At 41.5% G+C, this 19653-nt stretch overlaps 1 protein-coding gene across 2 annotated transcripts in view; it reads left to right on the top strand.

Annotated features, from left to right (window-relative positions):
* Positions 1-8830: 8830 nt before the first annotated feature.
* Positions 8831-19653, top strand: part of pemt (phosphatidylethanolamine N-methyltransferase) — a 36080-nt gene continuing 25257 nt past the window's right edge. For both annotated transcript variants that reach the window (XM_053511142.1, XM_053511141.1), the window contains exons 1-2: positions 8831-9016; positions 9563-9670. In XM_053511142.1, coding sequence (XP_053367117.1) covers positions 8945-9016; positions 9563-9670 — 180 coding nt within the window. In that variant the 5' untranslated portion in view covers positions 8831-8944. The remainder of the gene's footprint in view (positions 9017-9562; positions 9671-19653) is intronic.

Here is a 19653-nt window from a genome sequence, read left to right as displayed (position 1 = left end):
TTCTCATTAAGTGCTGATGTCTAAAATTGTTCAAGAAATAGCACAGCCAGTGCTAACAGTAGTCATTGAGTAATAAATACATTTAGAAAACTTCATTCACCTACATACAGTAACTGTAATACGTAGATTGGAGATGTCCTGACTAAAAGGTTTAACACATTTATACTTGTTTGCAACTGAAAGAATATGACATTTTTTACATTTGGCAGGAGCCAAAAGACACCTTTTTCTTTCCAGAGGGACTTACATTTTTATTCAATTCAATTTTATTTGTATAGCGCTTTTAACAATTGCCATTGTCCATCTCATTACACATCTAAGCAGGTGAGGTTTAGGGGCCTTGCTTAAGGGCCCAACAGTGGCAACTTGGTGGTTGTGGGGTTTGAACCTGGGATCATCCGAACCGTAGTCCAATATGAAGTTGTTCTTTCTGTGGTGCAGTAGTGCTTATCAGATAGACACTGTATTATGTATATCATAAAATTCAATGCAAAATGTATTATTATTAATAACTGATACTTAATATTATAATTTTTTTCAATGAAATTTAAATATCTCTTAATTATTCGACACTGTGGTGCACTGGTGGCTCAGTGGTAGGTGTTTCTCCTGCCATGTGAAAGGCCACTGGATGCAGTGCCGGTCCCAAGCCCGGGTAAAATGGGAGGGTTGCGTCATGAAGGGCATCCAAATCTTGCATGTGCGGACCAAGAGTCCGAAAGACCAGCAACAACATTATTTGACACTGTAGGCCTGTAACAGTAGTGACTGGACACTAGAGGGCACTCGGGGACCTTTTTTATTTCATGACTCGTGAGTAAGAACCTGAAATAAAAACAAGAGATTTTGAGAGTGTAGATTTTGTCTGCAGTTGGTTGGACTCTAATCATCAGTGTTGTCCTTTTTTTAAACATCCTTGTGTCTAGTCAGTGTAACACACCCGCACCTATAACATTTTCCACCAGCTGCCACTGCTGTACATACAGTACTAAGATAAGTTTACTGTATATATATTATATTGAAATAAAAATATACTATCTACTGTGAATAAAATATACAATAATATATAGAATATGGAGAAATAAAGCATATGAAGAAACAGCGTGTGCCACTCAGGTCGCCATGGTGATGCCATCATGTTTATTTCCCAATCTAAAGCTGCTGCTATCTAAAGCCGAGTTTTACTCTCTGGCCGTTTCTACTGAGGCTTTACTGCACCACGCACCTACTGCACTTCTGCACCGCCTGTAATCCCTCAGTGAGATTAATGTTCAGTTTAACTGAGATTTAACTTCAGCTGACACAAGGTTCATGAGGAGAGACCACGCCCCCGACTCTGGCAGGAGGAGGAGCCTCAGAGCGGGGAGGAGTTAATTACCACTGGTGAGTTCATTACCGAGTCTGCAGAAATAAAGCGCTGGGCCAATGGTGTAGGACAGTGGTTCTCAAACATTTTCTGTCATTCCCCACTTAAGGTGGTGGGCGAATTTTCAAGCCCCACTTGTCAACAAAATGATAACGAAATCGGCCAAGTTTACTATTTATTAAAATATTAATTTCTAAACCAATATGGTCAAATAACAACAAGTTCAAAACAGATAAAATGCACATGCAATTGTTATAACAGGCTTACTTCGTCACTTATCTAGAGCTTTATTTCAAAGAAGTCGAGTGGCTTATTAACATGACTGGAGTGTGTTGTCTCTAAGTGTCTTCCTACTTTGTTGGGTCTCGTGCTGTCTGCTGCCAGCGGTTTGTCCCCCACCATCCCCACCATGAATCCAAGCGCAACATAGGCTTTATCATGTTTTCCTTTCGGCTGTGTTTTTGGTTGATTAGGCTGATAGTGCTGAATCACCTGCTTTTTTGTGGTCCATGTAACAAATGTATCCGTTGACAATATTATGCTCACTCCATACAGTATGCTACTGACCCGGTTTGTGTCCGCTGTAAAGTTGATATTCAAATATTTGCATCTCTGAATTTAATAGCTGCGTAAATAAACCCGCAAATTAGATACCCACATATATTTCCTCTCTACATTGTCTTTCAGCTACATCCGCCTTAAATTATACATGTTTAAAAGCATAAACACCATTATTCTACGGCGCAACAAATGATTTGGGGATCATCGCAAAAGGCCACACAGTTCTCATGCAGAGTGTTGAACTCTGACTAAACACCAAGTTAAACCGTAACCAATGAAGACAGAGTCGTAGTAAGGTTGATCATTTACTGTCTCTCTTCCTCATTAACATTTGCGGTGAAAACTGTAATAAAACAATACAGCAATATTCAGTGTCTTACATTGTATTACTATGCATGTCTATAACATTAACTACTGTTCTCCTTTAAGTAGCGATTACAATGGCTATTAGCATCACTGAAAGCTTGTACACAATGGTAAACAACTGTTTTAGCAACTTATCAAACATCGTATTTTTTAACAAAATAATTACTAATATATGCTTTTTAACATCTTTAATGTCAAATGAATGAACTTACGGCATTGCCCCATGATGCTTTTTAGTGGATGCAATGGATTGTTAGAGCATGACTGTGTCATTGCCTTCATCCAGAACTGGGATTACACAGGAAGTGATGTCCTCACATAAAACAAATAATATGTTTACAAACAGGGTAGATAAAGGAAAAGTAATTATAAACTTCACATTTCCACTTAAGAAAAATGTACCAAAAAATATTAAAGAAACTATTTTAAAGTTAAATTTCTTAAAGGACAAAACACTCTGTCCTAAATCAGTCTCATCTAAATGTTTTCCAGCTACAGTATCTCATTAGGTCCCAATAACACCTTTATCACAAGAATTTTTCCAGCCTATTTCTTCAACCATAGACGTCTAGTGTCTCTGACTCAAATTCAAATTCAAATTCAAATTTTATTTCTCACATACACAAACATACACAGTACGAAATGTAGTGAAATGCATTATACGACTGCCATTGACCCTAAAAGAGAGTTAAATTTTACAAATAAGAAATAAATATGAATAAAAGAAATACGATAGAAATTAAATTAAAAAATTAAATTAAACTAGGAAAAATAGAACTAAAAATAAAAATAGAAATGTGCTAGGAAAAAATAGAACTAAAAATAAAAATAGAAATAGAAATATGATGTACAAAATAGAAATATACTGTGCAAATTGAAATATACTGTACGGTGTGTGCAAATATGCATAGAGCAAAGTGTCTTAGTGCAGAGGTTATTAAAGTGTCTTTGTGCACTGGTCCAGGACTCTGAGAAAAAGCACCGAAAAGTATCAAAATTCATTATGGTACAGTATCGTTATCAATACAAAATAACAGTCAGGATAAAGAGGGTTCAGGTCTTTTCATTGTATTTAAAAAAGTAATGGCTATTTTTAGTAAACCAAATATCTTAAACTGAATGAAATCCATTTGTGACTTTCAGGTTTTCACACTACCGAACAGCAGGAGTCTGACTACAACCGAGTGTCTGCACAGCAGTCCGTGTGTGAGAGTGGTGATGAGGAGAGCCGCGTGGACGTGATATTTCCAGGGAGCCTGAAACACTCTGCCTGTTAAAGATTCTTCTGTGAACTTATTAAGTCTGTCCTGTACCAGAGACAACAGCTACCCATGACCTGTGACCAGATTCAATTCAATTAAATTCAATTTTATTTGTATAGCGCTTTTAACGATTTACATCATCACAAAGCAGCTTTACACAATCAAAAGAATTAAGTTTGTATGAAATGTGAATGTGTATGAATCAAAATTATATGATTGTCCCTGATGAGCAAGCCGAGGACGACGGCGACAGTGGCAAGGAAAAACTCCCTGAGATGTAATAGGAAGAAACCTTGAGAGGAACCAGACTCAACAGGGATCCCATCCTCATCTGGGTGAAACAGAAAGCAGGGATTGATGTGCATAATAATATGCGAGACTGAAAGTTCAGTATAAGAGGAGATGTGTAAGATTAAAGTCCAGTTTGTTCCTGGAGGCTCAGGTAGACTGTGAAAAATTCCAGTCCTGAACTATTGAGCGACTGAAGTCACAGGTCCTCAGAGAACAGCTGTCTGCATCAGTCGAGGACAGGACCACCTTCATGGAAAAGTGGAACCAACCCCAGTCACCACACGGATTCCAGGCAGACCACACAGGGGCATCCATGTGATGAGATCTCCAACCAGAAGCAGGACTTCAGGATGAGTTAGAGAGGTCCAGCGGGCAGAGGGGGTCTGGATCACTGGCAGCTCAGGAGCGACATGTATAGCTCGACAGAGAGATAGGTAGAGGAAAAAGGAGAGAGGGAGAGAGAGAGAGAGGAGAGAGCAGAAAAGGAGAGAGCAAAGAGATGGAGAAATAACAGTTAGGTATGGTCACAGTTGAACAATGTAAAAAGTGAATGTATATTTAGTGCAGAGTGCAAGCAGAGACTCCGGCAGGACTAACTATGACAGCATAACTAAAAAGGGAGATCCAGAAGGAAACACAAACATGAGGGCTTCCAGAGATGTAAGGCAACCAATCACCTCACCGTCAACAAACGTGAGTGATCAATGAGAGTGGGGAAGACAGCATCCAAACATACCAGTTCACCTAATACTCTATGTCCATGAGTCCCCCAGATCTGCTCCTTTACCTAAGGCTAATCTATTTATAAAAATGCTTGGCTAAATAAATAGGTTTTTAGCCTGGACTTAAACACTGAGACTGTGTCTGAGTCCCGAACACTATTTGGAAGACTATTCCATAACTTTGGGGCTTTGTAAGAAAAAGCTCTGCCCCCTGCTGTAGTTTTAATAATACGCGGTACTGACAAGCAGCCTGCATCCTTTGATCGAAGTAGGCGTGGTGGATTGTAAGACACTAGCAGTTCACTCAGATACTGCGGCGCGAGACCATTTAATGCTTTATACGTCAAGAGTAGTATTTTAAAATCGATGCGAAATTTCACAGGAAGCCAATGCAATGTAGATAAGATAGGGGTGATGTGCTCATATCTTCTGGTTCGAGTGAGGACTCTCGCTGCTGCATTCTGGACTAATTGAAGCTTGTTTAAGCACCTAGTTGAACAACCAGACAGTAAGGCGTTACAATAATCCAACCTAGATGTGATAAAAGCATGAACTAGTTTTTCTGCATCGTTTAGTGACAATATATTTCTTATCTTGGCAATATTTCTGAGGTGAAAGAATGCTATCCTGGTAGTATTATCTACATGTGCTTCAAATGAAAGGCTTGAATCTATAATCAGTGGATGGGGTGCGGTGCTGAATTTGGCTAACGGAACTCTGCGTGGTAACTTCGGGGTAGCCAGGTTGCTAAGACCCAAACCACAGCCAAACATGTTAGTAGCACACACCCGGGGGGCGGATTCCGGTAGCAGACCGAGCGGGAAACCTAAATGCTAACGCCGGCGCTTTATCCCGACGGCTGGGCAGCAAAGCGTGTGGTCGGTACTGCGAGCGAGTGGAGGGCCGTGTTACTACATCACCCAGAGCGTCACCCGTAGTCGCTTCGCCGGTGTCACAGCTGGACCGTGATCCGCTCATCGCCAAGCAGGGCCCCACCCAGCGCTTGCGGGCACCGCTGCAGGACTTTCAGGTGGGGGCACCTATGGAGTGTATGGGGGTGGACACTTACAGCCGGGGGCGAGATTTTGCTACTGGAGAGCAGGTATGGGTGTGTTCCTCCGGAAGGAAGAGGGGGCTCTCGGCCAAGCTTATGTCCCACTGGGTGGGCCCCTGTACGGTAATCGCCCAGCTCTCCGATGTCATCTACCGGGTCTGGTTGGCGGGGTGGGCACGAGTTGTGCTCCACCGGGACCGTCTTGCGCCTTACCAGCCGCATGCCGGCAAAACATCAGACTCTGTGGAGGCCGGACCGCCTCAGGACAATGTGTGCGCTCCTCCCTCCCCCGCCAAAGGACTCCGGCGTTCCCAACGCCAGCGCCGACCGCATTCACGCCTCCGAGACGGAGTTTGTCATGGTGACCGGGGACGGTCACAGCTCGGGTGGGGGCAGTGTGGCGTGAGCAGGGCGGCGGCTAACGACCAGCATGCCTTGCGGGGGTTCCTATGTGTTCACCCTGTTGGGGAAGGGTGTTTGGGGTAGTGGCTTCGGCCATGTTGTGTGTGTGTGTGTGTGTGTGACGTGTTGAATGTTCTGGTTTATGCTTAAGCTGAATCGGCTGTAGGTTCTCGTGTGAATGTGCTGCTCCTGCTATACATGCTGTGTGCAAAATAAAGTACTCCCAGCCATTGCATTGGGCAGCAATTAAGCTCACTCATCTCTCCAACGTCCTTTCCGGCGGTAAAACGCTACAATATGTTACATGAGTGCACTGTACTTTTTTTGTGTGAATTTTAAACACTGTTTTCTAATACATTTTCATCTAGTAGAAATAAATTTATAAATAATATCTATAAATTTACTCATTTTTGTAAGCATGCTGCTTCTTTATTCATAAAAATGTTACACAGTCACCTTTACATGTATCTTCTGGTTATGTCGATAAAAGACTCAACTGCATCTTTAAAAGGGTTAGAGTTATGGTGAAGCACATTTTGGTTTAGGGATTACAAATCAAAACAAAACTCAGTATCAGTCAACTGTTGGGATTCCACAGAGAAGAAAGGATCTCAAAGAATCCAAAAATGAATTCTCTTGTCAAGGCTGATCCCATTTAAAAAGAAAAATCCTCCTTTATGAAGGTGATGTTCAGGATTAGGTAGAACCTTATGATCATTAAGGAGGCTGTAGTTTGTGCTGCTGTTAAACTGGAGTTCATTCTACCAATAAATGTCTTACTTAGTCCAACACCATTTATTTGAATAAGATGGGCAAATTAATAGAAACATAAGCCAGAATTTGCTGTATTAGGCATTTCTAAAAACATAATCAGTATTTCATTACCCAAGTCAAAACCAAGAGCAAGTGTACCTTACAGACTAACTCATCTACTCTGATTGAAATCTGTAGCAGAATGAAAATGAATTTATATTGCTTAATTGATAAGTCATGTCCTTAATGCAGTCAGTGAAATGCAGTGAATGATACCTGGGATCCTGTGTGCATTCCATGCCATGTGACACCAATCCTAACCATCTGACATGTCAGGTTTAACACACAATACTTGCATGTAAAACTGAAGATCTTTGCTCAAACCCAACGGGACCCGACGGCTTAATTTCTATCATTTTACATGGGCTTGGGCCGGGCTCAGGCTTGCGCAGTAAATGAGTGGTCATGTGATGTGTTTCAATTAGCTTGAGAAAGATGCGAAGATGGCGTTTACGTTTTGGTTCCACCAGCAATTAAAGCTAAGTCTGAGGTGTGGAAAAGTTAACAATTACATTAATAATTGTAATTTGTAATGTTTTTCTTTTTAACTTATTTGTAGGCCTATTTAGAGTGCTGAGATGTTACGATGCTACAAAGGTTATGTTTCTTTGTTCCAACTTTCAAGTGGCCTATACGTTAGTTATCAATTATGTTAAAACATGTATAAATGGCTCATTCTTGGCAAAATCTGTGTGCGCACATTTGAATAATGTCGGGCGATAAAGAGGTTTTCCTTTATGTTTAGTTTCTCCTGGTTCACCAGATATAAGAAAGTTATCTTTAAATGGAAGTTCATTCTGACATTTACCTTTAACCACATTCTCTCTGTTACATGGTTCTGTGCAGATTTAAGGATAGTGTAACTCTGCCTGTGCTCATTAGAAATACAGTTGATTGCAAAAAAATTCATCTTCTATGCTGCTTTATCTTGTATTCAGGGTCATGGGGACCTGGAGCCTGTCCCAGGAGGCTTAGGGCACAAGGAAGGGTACACCACAGACAGGGTGCCAATACATCGCAGGGCGCACACACATAAACTCATTCACACACTATGGGCAATTTGGGAACACTAATTAGCCTAATCTGCATATCTTTGGACTATGGGAGGAAACCGGAGCACAGTACCTGGAGGAAATCCACCAAGCACAGGGAGAACATGCAAACTGCACACAATCCTGGCCGGGAATCGAACCCAGACCCTGGAGGTGCAAGGCGACAGTGGGTCCCATATTTAGCATTTCACTTTTTTTTTATTTTATTTTAAATAAAGTACTTAATAAAGTCAGGGTCCCAAGGAGCCAACATTTAGTTCCACCCTTATAAGTCTAATAATCTCTTATATAAGTAATGTTACATGTTAACCACATTTTATTATATATAATATCAGTTTGTTATTGTTGAGTAACTGATAACCTTTTTCTGAAATGGCCAATACACGAGTCTAAACATAATGAGCTTCTCATTTTAAATCCACAGATTCCCTTAACCGACATTCACACTGAACAGAAAGTAGGGAGCACCCTGTAAAGTACACACACACATTTCTTTTTATTAAATTTAATTAGTTTAAGAGAATTAAAAAGTGAGGTCATTTCTAGTATGAAAAAGGGGAAATACAATTGTTTTAATTCTCTGTTCATGTATAAAGTTTGCATAAAAAAAAAATTTAACTAAAAATTGAAGAGGTTTATTTTTCGAATTCTCATTTTATATATATATATAATACTAATTAAGTGAGACACATTGAGGCCTTTTAAGAGAATTAAGAATCTTTTTGTTTTCACACTCAAAGAACAAATGACTCAAAGTTTCATCTCATGTACCACAGAAAGGACATTTAAGCTCCACCTCCAAATATCGAGATAAAACTGAGTTTCCCGGGTGAATCTAACCCGGAAGTAAAGTGTGCTGGCGCGCATGCACGGCTGCAATCCGGAACTACACCGGATACAGTCCAAACTACATTACCCACAATGCATTTCATATTAGGGTAAGGTTGAAGTCTCATGCCTGCTTTGGAAACATCGCTGCTCTGAGCTGATAATAAGTGATTTTATTTCCTTTAATGTTTATAACTGCGGGGTGAGAATGACAGGAAGGTGTTTTCATGAGTTCCGCTCGCATTAGAGAGATTAATCACGACTGCTGTGGAGGGCTAGATAAAGTGGACTTTAGCAAGGTAACACACACACACACACACACACACCCCAAAACACAATACACACACACACACACCCCAAAACACAATACACAACACACACACACACACACACCAAAACACAACACACACACACACACCAAAACACAACACACACACACACACACACACACACACAGCAGTAGGTCATATTTTCTTCTTTCCTCTAAACATGTCCATTTGTCTTTAACAGAGTGTGTGTGTGAGTATATAAACCCACAGTTTCTGTGCATGAAGTGTTTTTCTCCTTTTTTTCTCTGCATTAAAGAAGATCTGGACATTTGACTCTGTTGAATCTGTTCCAAAATGAAATTAGTTTACCTGTCTACAGTCACTCAGTCTGGAGATTCTGTGCTAATGAGATTCCTGAACAAATGATCAGGCGTACAAAAATAAAACTCAAACAGTTTTCTCACCTAGTGTTATAAGAATAATAACCCTGTGTGTTGCTGTAACTAAATTAAACTACTGTTGTGTGCAGCTGTACAACACCTGTGGATTATCTTCTCTCTTTCCTCTGTATTTCAGGCAGACATGTCTGTGTTGTTTGAGGTGACGAAGCACATCGATGTGAGAGAGCCCAGCTTCTACCTGGCTGTCTTCAGCATTATCCTCAACCCGGTCTTCTGGAACGTGGTGAGCTCAGCTCTTAGGGTCATGTGTAGCTGTCATGGACAACTTGTAGACACGGTTGGGGGATGTTACTTTTTAAAGTTTAAAATTACTGTCTTTTAAAAGTAATCAGTTACATTACAGCATTACCTTCTGATAAAAGTAACTAGTTTGAGTACTTTCCTATTGCAGAAAATGAAATCTCCTTATGATTCTTCATGCATGTTGTTTTAGTCAAGACCTTTTATTCTATCTATTCTACCATCATCACTAAGCAAATAAGCTTATAATCTGTTAACTACTAAAACCCCTATCTCACCTATGCGATTTTGCGCAATGGCCATAAGTACGGTTCATCATGATTCACAGCGACTTTTGGCGCTCTGATTAGGTTTTTATTTTTCCGCACGTCCCACATAGCTAAACTGCCTAAGTGAGATAGGGGTATAACAGCAGGAATAACAAGGGGACAGAGCTTGTAGGACGACTTTCATACATACACACTAATGGATTGCATTTTTCAAAAAATAACTGAGGACTTAAATGGCGGACATTACACGTTAGATTACTCGTTACATCAAAAAAGTACTCCAAGTACTTTGTAGCACGTTACTTTGGATTCTGGACCGAGCGCAGAAGCTTCACAGTGGCGCAACAGAAACACTCTCTTATAGCGTTACATTATCAAAAATCATGTGGGTTAAAAGCCTCCGACATGCCATTTTCTCCAAACTCTGTGAGCGAATTAGTGTTAAACCCACTCATTAAACATACTTACACCAGTCTCAAAATACCATGAGAGCTAATTAGTCAAAAATCGCATGCATTAGAACTTGCATGCTTGTAGTCACTCAACCCATGTGCCCACTGTCAAGTTAAGACATCAGCGTTTCTTTATAGTTCCACTGGTCATGCACTCTGAATTGCTTACACATTTTTTAAAAGTTTGCATAAAAATAATAATTATGGTGGATGACTATGGTGTTATATTTATGACACATTTCTGAGCACACAGTTTTGACATTTTGAGGGCAGAGAAAGCACTCCCCTGCGTGCTCATCAGCTCGGTTCTGTGTGTGCAGTGTCTATGTTCGATGCTCGCTCAACTTTGCTTGTACGTTTGCTCAACTTTGTCCAGTGTTGCAAAACAGCTGTTTGGCTGTTTCTACTCTAAACGACTGCATAACAGAAGCATTGTAAATAAAGTTTTTTAAGTAAAGTGAGTGAGTTGTCTGATTTGAATTTTAGTCCACGTAGTATAACGATGAGCTATATGGAAAAAATAGTAAAAAAAAAAAAAAAGTAAAAACTCACAATGGACAAATGAAACCAGTATGTACTAATACTTAATTTAATAAAATAAAACTATAACATTTAATTATAGTAATATTATAAATAAATTAAACTTTATTTACATTGCTCCCCTTATATAATTTTCTTTAATTTATATATAATTATATATACTAATAATATAATTAAAATTTCCTAAAATTTTTTTTTTTGATTTTGTAACGTTGCTTTGAGACAAGAACCATTTTTAAAAGCACTTCTTCCTTGTCTTTCGGCTGTTCTCTTTCAGGGGTCGCCACAGCAAATCATCTGCTTCCATCTCACCCTATCCTCGGCATCCTCTTCTCTCACACCAACTAACTTCATGTCCTCTCTCACTACATCCATAAATCTCCTCTTTGGTCTTCCTTTAGACCTCCTGCCTGGCAGTTCCAACCCAGCATCCTTCTACCGATATACAGTGGAACCTCAGATTACGAGTAACACGGTTTACGAGTGTTCCGCAAGACGAGCAAAGATTTTTTTTTTTATAAATTTGACTTGAAATACGAGTATTGTCTTGTTTTGACGCCGAGCGTCACGTGATCACAACTGAGCCAACGGTTTTTCTCTCTCTTGAGCTGCGGAATGGTCTCCCCTGCTGGGTCTTAGTGCTCGTCTCTTACTGGTATAATCAACATCCGTGCACGCATGTACTGTTTACTATAACACTGTAAACCCGTGTGTGTGTAAAACATATTTTATTTTGTGTTCAGAAGCGCGTGTGTACTGTTTCTTATAACACACGTGTGTGCGTGCGAGTAAGGCAAAAAAAATTCTCAATACAGAGGTTAAAAATAAATTTTCTTCCCCATCGCGGTGTGTGTGTGTGCATTTGTTTGCTTGTTTTACTTTACAGCAGTGATTCTGTTAGTTTGCGCTCACACGAGTGTCATTAGCGATGTTTAATGCAAATTTTAGATAAAACAGTGTACCGGGAGAGAGACGTTGATTTATGACCACTGTTTACGAAAGTGTAGTCCAGTGCGGAAGATGCATTGTGGAAGATGCAATGCAGTCCGGTGTGTGTAAACGCGAATCGAGATGTAAGTTAGGATATAGAGTTTTGTTCTTCAATAGTTTTTTTTTGTTGGATTTAAGTGCAGGATCCACCGAAAGTTTGTACTATAACCTGACAATGCAGAAAATAAAAAAACAGGCATCGACCAGTTTTTCCATCTCATTATTACACGAGCATGAATTAACGAGCTGTTACACTGTCGCGAGCAACATTAAAATAAAGCAGAGAAGCTTTAATAATTTGGAAGAGAACAACAGTCTGACAGTGTGTGTGAGTGTGTTTAAACGAGAGGAGAAAGTTTTAATGTGTAAGATGAGGAGGAGGAGACAGAAGGGGCTGAAAGCAAGAGTCTCCACTTACTTTAGCCTCTTTCTCACACACACACACACACACACACACACACACACACACACACACACACACACAGCGCTTGCGTGCACAAAGGGAAATGCTTATCTGCCGGGATTTATTTTTTTACTTTTTTTAAAGGTAAAGTGCAGGTTAATTTGTTTTATTTTTACTTAATATTTTGTATTAATTATTTTTCTGTATTTATTTTTTGGGGCTGTAGAACGAATAATTTAAGTTTCCATTATTTCTTATAGGAAAATAAAATTTGGCTCACGAGTGTTTTGGAATACGAGCCCACTTCCGGAACGAATTATGCTCGTATCCCGAGGTTCCACTGTATTCACAATCTCTTCTCTGAACATCAAACCACCTCACTCTGGCCTCTCTGACTTTATCTCCAAAACATCTAACATGGGTTGTTCCTCTGATGAACTCATTCTTGATCCTATCCATCCTTGTCACTCCCAAAGAGAACCTTAACATCTTCAGTTCATCTGCTACCTCTAGCTCTGCCTCCTGTCTTTTCTTCATTGCCTTTGTCTCTAAGCCGTAGAGCATTGCTGGTCTTACCACTGTCCTGTACACCTTTCCTTTCATTCTCGCTGATACTTTTTTATCGCACAACACACCTGACACTTTTTTTTTTGCGGCTAACCTTCATTCCTCTGCTTTCCAGAGCATTCCTCCACCTCTCCAAATTTTCCTCCCCCAAAGTACACATCATAGGTCATGGAGACTCCTGTCTTACCTCATCTGTCATCCTGTCCATCACCAGAGCAAACAAAAAAAGGCTAAGAGCCGATCCTTGATGCAGACCCACTTCACCTTGAACTCTTCTGTCACACCTACAGCACATCTTACCACTGTCTTAGCGCTCTCATACATGTCCTGCACCACTCTAACCTACTTCTCTGCCACTCCAGACTTCCTAATACAATACCACAGCTCCTCTCTCGGCACCCTGTCCTACGCCTTCTCTAAATTTACAAAGACACAATGCAACTCTTTATTACCTTCTTTGTACTTCTCCACCAGCATCCTTAAAGCGAATACTGCATCTAATGTGCTCTTTCTAGGCATAAAACCATATTGCTGCTCAAAAATGCTCACCTCTGCCCTTAACCTAGCTTCCACTACTTTTTCCCACAGCTTCATAGTATGGCTCATTATCTTTATACCTCTGTAATTGCCACAGCTTTGACCATCTCCCTTGTTCTTAAAAATCGGCACCAATACACTTCTTCGCCATTCCTCTGGAATCCTCTCACGACTGATCCAGTATGGGAATTATATTTGTGATTCGCATCATTGATTTGGCAAATGTTTTATGTCGGATGCCCTTACTGACAAAACCCTCTGCATTTTTCCAGACTTGGGACTGGCATAAGAAGACCCAAACCATTTTTAAAAGCACTAAACAAATAAAATTCAATTTAAATAAATTCTGTTATGCGGTAAATAGTGCCACCTGATAGAGAAGAAACAGCCAATTAGGTAAAGGGTGTTGCGTGGAGGTGAGCGTACTTAGCATAGGTCAATGACAATTAAAAATATATATGTGCCTGTATAGAAGCATTTTTAGAGTGTGTTAACAGGGAGGCATCAGACTTTAACCTGTATTAGGGTTTTCGGATATGTCACAAAGTTATCATTACTTTTTATACAGGGTAAATATAGTTGCAAAAATGTAGGGCCTTCTTTTGCAATACAGGATCAATTTGTCTTGGGAATGACCAATACAAGTCCTGCGCAGTGGCCAAAGGGATTTTGAGCCATTCTCCTTGCAGAATATTGGGCAGGTCACTACGTGATGCTGGTGAAGGAAAACGTTTCCTGACTTACTACTCCAAAACACCTCAAAGTAACTCAATAATATTTAGATCTGGTAACTGTGCAGGCCATGGGTGATGTTCAACTTCACTTTCATGTTCATCAAACCACTCTGTCATCAGTCTTGCTGTGTGTATTGGTGTATTTTCACCCTGATACATGGCACTGTCACTGTCATGGTCCTTCAGAATGGTTCGGTAGTCCGCGGCAGTGACACGCCCATCTAGCACAAGTATTGGGCCCAGGGAATGCCATGATATTGCAGCCAAAACCATCACTGATCCACCCCCATGCTTCACTCTGGGCATGCAACAGTCTGGGTGGTACGCTTCTCCACACCGTAACTCTCCCGGATGTGGGGAAAAACAGTGAAGGTGGACAATACATGTTTCACATTGTCCACAGCACAAGATTTTTGCTCCTGTCAGCATTGAAACCTTACTCTGCTAATTAAACCTTCACACTCTGATCTTACTGGTGGGATGTGAAATTAATGAAGATTGGCCACAAGGCTGGTCAAATTTAGCCATGAAACCTCCAACACTAAATTGGCCAGTGTTTCATTTTCATTGTCCAACCACTGTAGATATCAAATATGGAATTTCAGTGTCAATTTCCTGCTATTTCCATCTTGGAAGACCATACAAATTTTAGATTAGCAAAAGTATTGGAAAAATGTGGTATTAAAGTTCAGTTTTATTAGTATGGCGTTGTTGCAAAGTAGCTTTACGGAATCCAAAAGAAAATTAGATAAATGAGTGTGAGATATGTGCGGAACTATGATTAAATCAAAATGATCAGATTGTCCCTGATGAACAAGAAGCCGGAGCTATGACAGTACCTCCGGTGCTGAGGGAAAAACTCCCTGAGATGGCAATAGAAAGAAACCTTGAGAGAAACCAGACTCAACAGGGAACTCATCCTCATGTTGCTGATAACTGATAGCAGGAATTGTTCTGCAGTCATACTGTGTGTTAGGAGGCTGGAAGTTAAGTATAACAGGTTATTAAGTTTTTAAGTTGTTTAAGCGGGAGTCCAGTTATCCAAACTGTTTGTAGGAATTTCAGTCCTAAACTATTGAGCGACTGCAGTCACAAGTAAATAAAGAAGCTTTTATTTGTCGTGTCATACTTTAGTAGCACCTGCATCAAGCTGGCAACCCATTCACATTATTAAACTGATTTTTTTGGTGTGTGTGTGTGTGATGATTTTACAGACTTGTTGCACATTTTCCTTCATTTGTTGTTTGTTTTAGGAGGTTTCACTCTACTGGTTCCTCTTCAGGAAGGATAATGCATGCTCAGGTGGGTTAAGGTCTGGTGATTGAGTTGGGAGCTTAAAATCTTCCAGTTTTTTCCTCTGATAAAGTCCATTGTTTTTGTGTGTGTCCAGGGGCGCTGACAGACGTAATCCTGTACACACTGTACATTTTTAATGATTTTTAACAGTTTTTCTGGCACTGGTGTCTGTGTGTGCATCGTGCCAAGACTTTAAAGGTCCCATGCAATTGGGCAGGCGGTTCTTGTGGATTCTTTGAAATATATTCCTGTCTGCGCCCTGCTGCTGGTTTGGGTAATTATTTTACTGCATGATGAAGACCTTGCTGTCCTTGTTAGATTAGATGAAATTCTGTGTAAATTTTCAGCTAGAGTGTTTCTGTAGAACTCTGAATAAATTCTTTTGGATCCATAATGAGTTTTTATCATTAATAAAGATGAATGAGTCTGTTCCAGAAGTAGCCGTAAAGCCGGAGCTATGACACTACCTCCGCTGTGATATTCATTAGCTTTTCATTAGTATGTTTTAGTTCATGAATAGATCCTTTTCTTCTCAACTTTTCCATAAGTTAAAGGGAAAAGTTAAATTTTATGGTGTGGCTTCTATATGTCTGTCTTCATTGAATTTTGGATCGTGATAGCTTCACACCTGCCCTGTGGTTGTAGGTGATATCACTGACTTTTTTTTTTTTTTCTCGTACAGCACTTACAATGTTTTTGTCATCAACTACTATTGGTTTTCAGGGTCAAGCTGTTGGATGTCTGGTTGCTAGTACACCAGCAGACCCTCAGAGGACACAAAGTGCCAAAACTTTGTCAAAAATGCAAGTTGCATGGATGGCCCAAAAATTCACGATATGCAGTGAAATGCTTTTTCGACTACCAGTAACCTTAAAATAAAAATTAAACATAAGAATAAATATAAATAAAAGGTAATACGGTAGAGAATAAAGTTAACTGGTAAAATATACTGCACAAGTAAAAATAAAGACATATTGCAGTAAAAGAAATATTGCAGAAAAATGAAATTAACTAGTAAAAGTAAAAATATACTGTGCTACCTAAAATAAAATAAGAATAAAAATATACTGTACAAATAAGAACAAAATATATATAATATAGAAATATGAAAGAAGAAAATAGAAATTTGTCCATAAGTAATTAAAAAAATGGCTGAGGTGTGCAAATATGCATAAAGTGACTGACTTCTTAAAGTGTCTTATTATTAAAGTGATTTGTGCAGTGGTCCATAATGAAAGTATAAGTATATAGTGCAAAAATTGTGCATGAATGTGTCCATACTGTCCATGAATGCCTACTGTTGGATGTAAAAGAGATGATATTAGTGCTGTATTGACAGACCGCAACAGAGAGAACACTCTATTGTTGGGATGGCTGAGGTCCTTCACCATCTTCCTGGCCTTAGTCCAGCACCGTTTTCTGTAGATCGAGCTCGGTGCGGATGATTTGTTCGGCTGAACGCACCACCCTCTGTAGAGCTCGTCTGTCCTGCATGGTGCTGTTCCTGAACCAGGTTGTGACCGTCAGGATGCTCTCTATGGTGCAGGAGTAGAAATTTCTTAGCACCTTGGAGGGCAGTCTAAAGTCTCTCAAGCGTCTGAGGTAGTAGAGACGCTGCCGGGCCTTTTTCACCACGGTGTTGATGTGACAGGACCATGACCGGTCCTGCGTGATGTGAACACCGAGGTATCGAAAGCTGTCCACTCTCTCCACTGGGCTGCAGTTGATGTTGGAGGTCTGGTAGTTCCTCTCCTGCTTTGTACAAAAGTCCACAATCAGCTCCTTTGTCTTGCTGACGTTCAGGAGGAGATTGTTCCTCTGGCACCATTTCTCCAGATTTCCTATCTCCTCTAGGTAGGCCGACTCATCGTTGTTGGCGATCAGGCCCACCACGACAGTGTCGTCAGCAAACTTGATGACGGCGGTGGAGTTGGTAGTCGCCACGCAGTCGTGGGTGTACAAAGAGTACAGCAGGGGGCTCAGAACACAGCCCTGGGGTGCTCCAGTGCTGAGAGTGAGGGAGGCTGAGACATGACCGCCCATCCTTACTGCCTGTGGTCTGCCAGTTAGGAAGTTGGAGATCCACTGGCACATAGATGAGCTGAGTCCCAGGTACTCCAGCTTGGTGGTAAGTGTGGAGGGAATTATGGTATTAAATGCAGGGCTGTAGTCGATGAAGAGCATTTTCACATAATTCCCTTTTCTAGCGTCCAGGTGAGTGAGTGATGTGTGGAGGAGGTGAGAGATGGCATCATCAGTAGAACGGTTGGGGCGGTATGCAAACTGTAGTGGGTCGAGTGTGTCTGGTAGTGAAGAAATGATGAAGTCTCTGACCAGGCGTTCAAAGCACTTCATCACTACTGAGGTGAGAGCTACAGGGCGATAGTCATTAAGAGAAGCAGGTTGAGGTTTCTTTGGGACAGGAACAATAATGGACTCTTTGAAGCATGTGGGGATCACCGACTGAGATAAAGAGATGTTGAATATCTCAGTGAACACAGGTGCTAGCTGGTCTGCGCAGGCTCTGAGGATACGGCCTGAGATGCCGTCTGGTCCTGCTGCTTTCCTGGTGTTCACTCTCTTGAAGGCTCTCCTCACGTCATGCTCGGTGATGATGAACGCGCTTCCGGTGCTGGCAGTGACTTCCTGTCTGCAGCCGTTAGCGCCGCTAGCATTAGCGCCGCTAGCATTAGCGCCGCTAGCATTAGCATCGCTAGCGTCTTTAGCTGCAGCCTCGAAGCGAGCATAGAAAGTGTTCAGTTCGTCTCCCAGAGTCACGTCCGCGTTCGTCACACCGGTTGTTGGTGCTTTATAGTCCGTAATTGTCCTTAATCCCTGCCACAGGCTCCTAGAGTCACTCTGTTGGAGTTGTGACTCTAGTTTTCTCCCGTAGCGCTGCTTCGCCTCTTTCACCGCCTTCCGGACGCTGTATGACGCAGCCTTGTACGGTTCCATGTCCCTAGACGCGAGTCCCGTGTTGTAGGCAGCGGTGCGAGATCTCAGAGCGTCGCGAATGGTTTTATCCATCCACGGCTTCTGGTTGGGAAATGTTTTAATAGTCTTTTTCTCCACGGTATCATCCGCTAGTTTCCCGATGAATCCCACAACCGCTTCTGTAAACACGCTGACGCCATCATTGGACCTGTTCCTGAACATGTCCCAGTCTGCGTCATCGAGTGCGTCCTGTAACGCGGCCACCGATTGGTCCGTCCAGCGCGCGACCTCCCTCTGAACCGGAACTTCCTGTTTCAGCCTTTGTTTGTATTTTGGCATGAGGAAGATGGCGGCGTGGTCGGATTTACCAAACGGTGGACAAGATTGTGCCTTATAGCCGTCCTTGACTGTAGTGTAACAGTGGTCCAGTGTCCTTTCGCCCCTGGTGGGGCAGGTGATGTGCTGATAAAAGTTCGGTGATGCGCGTTTGAGGTTGGCATTATTAAAGTCCCCCGCCACAATAAGCGCAGCGTCCCGGTGTTGTGTTTGGTGCAGTATGAGTGCCTCATGCAGCTCGCATAAGGCAGTGTCCGTGTCCGCTTGTGGTGGAATATAAACGGCACTGATTATGACCGATGTAAACTCCCGAGGTAGATAAAAAGGACGACACATGATGGACAGTAGTTCCAGGTTTGGTGTGCAGGAGCGTGTGAGAGGAACAACGCTCGCGCTGTTGTACCAGCTGCTGTTCACCATTAAACACACGCCGCCTCCCCTTGACTTCCCCGAGTCCCGTGCCCTGTCCATGCGGTGAACCGAGAAGAACTCGGCCGGCTGGATGGCGTGGTCCGGCACCGCTGGGTTCAGCCATGTTGTTCTCCCTCAGGATCTCACTCGGCCAGCTCGGATCCGGAGTTAAAAACGTCGAACTGTGAGTACATTGTACACCAATAGAAACAAGAGTGTCTCTATCATAACTAATGTACTCCATGGTGATGATTTAGCCGGTTTAAAGTTACTGAAAGAGATCTTAAAAAACGAAAACAAAGTAAAATAGTCATGACGGCAGCCGACCTCCCCGGCGCCATCTTGGACAAGAAACTCCTCCTTGAAAAACACCCGCCCTGGAATTACAAACAAGCCATTTTTCAGCATTTGGCGAAACAGTGGTGCGCCATTGTGTTCCTACATTGCAATTTTTATCACTTTCAATGCTGCAATTCATGTTATGTATAGTCTGTGTC

Source organism: Clarias gariepinus, chromosome 14 (assembly GCF_024256425.1).
Source record: "Clarias gariepinus isolate MV-2021 ecotype Netherlands chromosome 14, CGAR_prim_01v2, whole genome shotgun sequence".
In the NCBI taxonomy this organism is placed as follows: Eukaryota; Metazoa; Chordata; class Actinopteri; order Siluriformes; family Clariidae; genus Clarias; species Clarias gariepinus.
The sequence above is the reverse complement of the archived record's forward strand: the minus strand, read 5'-3'. Positions and strand labels throughout refer to the sequence as shown.